This window comes from Oncorhynchus mykiss, chromosome 17 (assembly GCF_057628025.1).
Source record: "Oncorhynchus mykiss isolate SJ-2025 chromosome 17, ASM5762802v1, whole genome shotgun sequence".
Lineage (NCBI taxonomy): Eukaryota > Metazoa > Chordata > Actinopteri > Salmoniformes > Salmonidae > Oncorhynchus > Oncorhynchus mykiss.
This window is the reverse complement of record NC_143038.1, coordinates 65,896,767-65,903,500: the sequence shown is the minus strand read 5'-3', so window position 1 is coordinate 65,903,500 and position 6,734 is coordinate 65,896,767. Positions and strand designations below refer to the sequence as shown.

At 40.1% G+C, this 6,734-nt stretch overlaps 1 protein-coding gene across 2 annotated transcripts; it reads left to right on the top strand.

The window, feature by feature from the left end:
- Positions 1–330: 330 nt before the first annotated feature.
- csrp1 (cysteine- and glycine-rich protein 1) lies at positions 331–6,486 on the top strand. Of its 2 annotated transcripts, NM_001124574.1 has the most exon segments (6): positions 380–653; positions 2,572–2,681; positions 4,520–4,688; positions 5,046–5,175; positions 5,407–5,500; positions 5,813–6,486. In NM_001124574.1, coding segments are annotated over 5 exon segments (579 nt in total). In that variant the 5' UTR covers positions 380–653; position 2,572; the 3' UTR covers positions 5,890–6,486.
- The last annotated feature ends 248 nt before the right edge of the window (positions 6,487–6,734 follow it).

Genomic DNA, 6,734 nt, shown 5'->3' with positions numbered 1-6,734 from the left:
TACTCTCAATGATTTTAGAGGCCATGATAATGATTTAAATGGTTTGACAATCCAAGTCTGTTTACACTTGATTGATATCCAGACACAATGCTTGCCTGACTACCTCTGGAGTTAGTCAGGAAGTCACAATCAGACCACAATGAGTATTTTAATCATTTACTCCTGTCTAAAAATGTGGGCACAATCAGAATGTAGACAAGATTAGGACAAAGGGCTGCATGTCAGCACCATATATAAACGGGGCTTCTCTCTCTCTCTCTCTCTCTCTCTCTCTCTCTCTCTCTCTCTCTCTCTCTCTCTCTCTCTCTCTCTCTCTCTCTCTCATACTCTCTCTCTTTCTTTCTCTCAGCCTCTCTCTAACCCTGTTTCTGCATCTCTCTACCTCTCCCCATCTCTCTCACAAACCTGCTTATCTCTCATGTCTCTTCCTCTTTTCCTTCATCCTCTCTTTCTCCTCCCGCTCTCCATGTCTCTCTTTTAGTCTACGTGTGTATCCAGCAGACTCCTCCTCCCTCAGTCCCAGCCTAGCTTCTTTCTCTGCTGCTGTCTTAGACTGAAGCCTGTCCTGAACTCGTCTGAGCTCCACTCATCAGAGATCACTTAACGACCAGGAAGTATCTGCCAGGCCACACAGACACACAAAAAAACAACAGGTAAGATGGGACCATCTTCAACAACTACAAGCTACTGTAACCACTGCTTTCATGATGTATAGAATACAGTTACAGTCCACAGATAACATATTCAAAACTTTTATTCCTATCCGGGACTGCACATTCTTCTGCTTTTTCACTTTCAAAGCCTGAAGTGTGGGTGTGTGAGCAGGGAGTGTATTCTGAAACTTTTTCAGACTGCTGAGTTTCTGCCAAGAGTATAACTTTGAGAACGATATCTATGTGAGTTTGAAGGGTAGATCACATCTGTTGCTTTAAAAACTGCTTTTTAAGGGTTCTATTTCCTGAGAATCTGCAGGAAAGAAGTCTCAGAACTCAGGATGTGATATGATGAGTAACTTTCGTGTAGAGATCTTAATTTGATCACACTATAGTTGCTGAGAATATTTCTGCACAGCAGGAAATGCAAAAGTGTAGTGTATTCAAGGTTTTTCACTTAAATATTTCAGACTTGATTTACCCTAATGACAAATGTACCATTAATTATAATCCACATAATATTTTACATTTCCTATTGCTGCAGGATCACTTTCCTGCTGTAGCAAACTGTCTCAAATTAGGATACTACATCTGTATGTCGCAAGACCAGCTTCCTATGCAATGTGTTGATCAAAATGATCTCTGTTTCTCAGTACTCAAGTTTCACTTTTAACCCTTTATACAGGAAAACTGATGTTGCAATAAATGATCTTGTTATTGTGGTAACCAGTCGATTAGTGTGATAGAGGTGATGTCGGATAATACTCTAAATTGTCAAATGCAGTTGTTTACAATAGACATTTTTCAGCATTTGAATTGTTCTATTGCATTAATCTCTGTTGTCTAATGCCTGCCCGGGTCAGTGACTGTCTAAGGCCATGAAGTGGCTACTAACATGGTGGTGTAATTTAAAAAATGAAATGCAGACCATTTCCTGTTTACCCAAATGGCAGATTAGAGCCTGTATGTGTGACGTCATAGGATTCATATTTCAACAAGATGGAGTCGAGTACAATACACTCAACAGCAATTTATTATTTAAATTCAGCAGTCGTTCTCTATTTAAAGCACAGGAGGTTGGTGGCACCTTATTTGGGAAGGACAGGCTTGCGGTAATGGCTGGAACAGAATTGGTGGAATGGTGTCAAATACATCAAACCCATGGTTTCCATGTGTTTGATTCAGTTCCATTTGCTCCGTTCTGGCCATTATTATGAGCCGTCCTCCCTTCAGCTGATACAATGAGTGTTCTGTATGAGTGGCCTGGAACCTCCCTAGCAGTTGTTAAACATCAGGAGGAACTTTGTATTTCCTGATAAAAGATAATAAAGTACTGTAGTCAAGCCCTGCAGCAGTTTTGACTCAGAAGGAGTACGCTATAAAAAATAGAGTAGCACAATCAATATTTATGCTCCCAGTAATTTATTGGGTAAATCACCAAGGTTTATTGTGAAGATGCTGAAACCTTGGTGATTTACTCAATAAATTACTGGGAGTTTGACACATGTGCTCCCTCTCCGGCCTATAGGTCATCAGACTGCTTTTTATTTAACTCAGAGGAGTTCATTTTCTGAGTAAATTCCTGAGATACTACACATTTAGAAAGGGTCTATACAATGGATAACCAGGCTCTGTTGTGTAAATACTGTATGTTCACTCATTTGAAGAGTTCTTGATCACCTGACCAGAAAGGCCCTGGGCCCTAGGTACAGTTTTTTTTAGTACACACAGTTTTTTTTGTGGTCAAATCACAAGGTCTGTAGGTCTCCTCCCATCCAATGCGTGCCAGGGACTGTAGATATAGACTTAATTTCTATATAAGGGTCTATTCCCATTGAGTGAGTGTCAAAACACAGGAAGTACAAACCTGCTGCTCTTCTTCTATGTATGGAACTAAGTCTCCACTGTGACTCCGCAGGATGCCTTTGGGAGGAGGAAATAAGTGCGGCTGCTGCCGGAAGACGGTGTACTTTGCTGAGGAAGTGCAGTGTGAAGGGAAATTTTTCCACAAGTGCTGCTTTCTGTGCAGTAAGTGAACGGAGTGAGGTCCTCCCGTTCTTTCATAAACCACACTGACTACCAATGCACCAATTACTCTGAGCTGATATTCAGAGCTCAGGCTGGAATGTGAATTATTCTGGTACCGAGAGAGGAAGCAGAGCATCCAAACATTCTCAGTTCTCATTTGTGTGCCCTTATTTGGAGAGAGAGAAATGGCTGTGTCACAGGCCTTGTAGCCCTTCTATGGGAGAAAAGGTACACAGCATGTGTTTGTGTGAGCTAACGAGGCTCATCTCTCACCCACAGAGTCAGAAGATCAAATGTTAACTAACACAGACTGTGGTGGTCACAGTGTCATTTCAATGTCATAAAAGGACTGAAACATTAAACTGCAAGGTCTGTTAACCTACAAAATGACCTAAGATTGTTAGTGTTGCACTGTAGTGTCTAAACTGCTGGTGTTGCTGCCGATATGGCACAGCATTGACCACTTTAAGGCCAAGCACAGTCCAAAACTTGATTTACCTGTGTTTTAAATATACTTGGAATAAAAAGCTGTTTGAAATGACCACCTGCCATTTCTGCTTGTTCTGGTGGGATGGAGTTTCATTCTGCCTAGTTACATCAACAGGTGGTAAATTAGTTATGTAACCGTTATTTAATGACAGATTAGCAGGGAACAGTTGGTTAACTGCCTTATTCAGGGGCAGAACAACAGATTTTTACCTCGTCAGCTTTCGGTGACTGGCCCACCGCTTGGCTGCCTGTCTCCCCAGGAAAAGATAAACGGTTGAGTTTCATGTAATTTGAAACCTTACAAACACACTGTCAGAAATTATTCAGGTTGTTAGTAAATTATACTTGAAAATATATTTATATTGACATAAAAATGTAGTTGTCATCTTTTCTTGAATATAATTAGTACTTTACTTGTCCAACCAACCCCCCCACCCCCAAAAAATGTATTCAATATAAGATAAAAGTGTAATCTAAACAACTATGTGTGTTTTAAAACAACTAGAAGGAAAATTGTTTAACTTACTAAATTTTAATATTTCCCATAAATGTAAGAATTTGTTCTGTTATCAGAGGATTGTGGGTATTTTTTACCTTACGATACTTTTACACAATGTTGTAAGCATGTTTTGAAGAACGAAAACCACATTTATATATTAGTATCAAAAATGTGTTGTGCTATGAGGTTTAATGGATCATGAAAGGATATAAAAACCATTGAACAAATTGACGTTCAATGATGAGACCACCCATTCTCACAATTAGTAAGATCATGCGTTCCACTCTTGACAGAGCCAAGTACATCAAGCTACAATGTTTGCAGCTTTATCTCCAGTTAGTGCTTGTTGGAATGAGCACTGCGCTCAACAATTCCTGCTAAAGTGGATAGAAATGTCAAGCTATGAAATACATTAAGCCTTGTTTAACACTAAGACACGATCAATGAAAGTAACTAATCAACTAATATGTATTCAGACATTCATCGCGGTACCTATAGATGCATGTTAGCACTAATGCTAATGCTAAAAATGATTTGCAAGTCTTCTTCTCATAATGCACTGATTGTACTTAAAGGAAGATTTATTTGTTTTATTTTTTTGTTTCACCTTTATTTAACCAGGTAGGCTAGTTGAGAACAAGTTCTCATTTACAACTGCGACCTGGCCAAGATAAAGCAAAGCAGTGTGAACAGACAACAACACAGAGTTACACATGGAGATAGTTCCTACATGATAGTGATTTGCTTTGTTATCCAACTGATCTTGTGTTCTTTCTGTCATAGTTTGAACCCTGTTCATTGCTGCTCTAAGCTATATTTCTAATTATATTACCTCCTCCTCTACTCTTAGTGGCATGTAAGAAGAACCTGGACAGCACAACAGTGACCTGTCATGTGGATGAGATCTACTGCAAGTCCTGCTACGGCAAGAAGTATGGGCCAAAAGGCTATGGCTTTGGCGGAGGAGCAGGCACCCTGAGCATGGACACGGGGGCACATCTTGGAATCAGACCTGAAGAGTAAGGAAGGAATCTCAGAGAGTTTAATATTGTATACACTCTATACGAGGGGTGTATTCATTACGTCAATTCTGTTGTAAAACGTTTCTTAAGCAAAAGCAAATGGAATGAGACTGGAAGGGACCTGCCTGAATTTGTCCAATAGAAACTCTTGTTTTGGTAGTGTTTGGATTAATGATTACACCCCAGGGCTTTCACTGCTGATGTTCATCCTTCCCTTCTAATCAGACCTGGGAAACCAGGTGAGTGGAATCTGGTCAGTGACATAGGTCTACCAGGGAAAAAACAGCAGTACTTACAGACATCAAAGCCTGAATATGTAGAGTAATCATAACAAACCTGTCTTGTCATCCACAGGCCAGCAGCCCACTGTCCCACCAACAACCCCAACGCCTCCAAGTTGGCCACCAAGTTTGGCAGTTCAGACGTGTGCCCGCGCTGTGCCAAGGCTGTGTACTCTGCCGAGAAGGTGCTCGGAGGTGGAAATGTAAGTCTGAGTTTTGGGATAATCAGGTCGTTTTGAGAGGAAGTAGCTCATAATCTTGCCAACTCAAAACCCTGCTTCTACTAAACGTTGTATACCGTATGTAAAAGTACTAAATGACTACATGTATCTTTTGGCTTTAGAGTTCATGTCAACTGAAATAGATGCAGGGGGATTTGCTGTCTGTGTTCTCATACAGAACAACACTTACTTCTCCATATCTATCTCCGTCAGTCCTGGCACAAGAGCTGCTTCCGCTGTGCCAAATGCGGCAAGGGGCTGGAGTCAACCACTGTGGCCGACAAAGATGGAGAAATCTACTGCAAAGGTGTGTATTTTCTATTCATGTAAAACAAATGTGTACAATAAATGGCAAAGACACAATTGCCTAAATGCATTAAATTAAAGTGTCGAGTTAACATGAGAATTGCACATACTGTAGTGTATGTAAATACTCTGTTTTAGAATTATTGATAAACACATGTGTAGACAACTCGTGGATTGCCTAGCTAAATAAATTCAACAAAACGGAATGTAAATATACTGGAGAAAAAACTAAACTTTAGCATCTGTTATAAATGTACATGCCTTTGTATGTAAATACATTCTTATATAAAGTTCATCACCTTTTCATCCACAGCATGTTATGCCAAATCCTTTGGTCCCAAGGGCTTTGGGTTCGGCCAGGGGGCAGGGGCTCTGGCACATGCTCAGTAGAGCTATGGCCTCCTCTGATAGACACCTAGACATTTGGACTGCAAATCCCAGGATTCCCAAATCAACCTCTATTTAATACTGCCATTTCACTACTGCTTCAGTCACAGAGGCTCAACAGCAACACACAGTGCACAGCTTACCTAAATGCTTATCTTGCCAGAAGAGTAAGTTGCTGATGTTTTCTATCTAAGCTCTGATATTGATGAGGTTAATTCTCTGCATGAGAAATGTTTCCTAACCACTATGAGAAAGAAAAAAAGGACTTATTAGCCTGTTCATTTTGACCTAATAAACTCCATTCACAAGAGCGTTCCGTTTAGAATTTTGAATGTACATAAAGTGAATCAGATATGTACAGTCAGATAGACACACCCTGGTTTTGTAGAGTTGTTTGGCTGTTGGCGAGTTTACTTAACAGAGCAAATTATCAGCGGCAGAATGAAAGAACAAAGTCATCATGTACAATTATTGTCCAAGGCTATACATTCTGGAGAAAACTGGCACTGATATTATCCTATGATATTTACAACACAGTGGATGTGCTGTATCAAAAACTGTGCACATTTAAACACCAAATAAAAAACTAATAGAAAAAAACATTGTATTTAATTAAATTATGGTAATGTGAGGAAATGATGTGTTTGAGACATGACAACAGCACATTTGGAAACAAACTAACAAACTAGTTGCAGGGGTGCAACTTTGGTTTTAGAAGTGGGGGAACGACATAATATATCTATTTTATTTTTATCCACATGGATTAACACTCCAAACAGCCGACACAACCATGCATGGTCCTAATGCACAGCCCTGGTACTGCCCTCTCCCCGGGGTTGGCACACTGG

What these genes read in the sequence shown, in the direction of transcription:
- csrp1 (XM_090204152.1), top strand. Translation starts at nt 4,651, where the DNA reads ATGGACACGGGGGCACATCTTGGAATCAGACCTGAAGA. An exon ending in CTTGGAATCAGACCTGAAGA is followed by an intron (nt 4,689 to 5,045) that starts GTAAGGAAGGAA and finishes TGTCATCCACAG; the next exon opens with GCCAGCAGCCCACTGTCCCA. An exon ending in AGGTGCTCGGAGGTGGAAAT is followed by an intron (nt 5,176 to 5,406) that starts GTAAGTCTGAGT and finishes TATCTCCGTCAG; the next exon opens with TCCTGGCACAAGAGCTGCTT.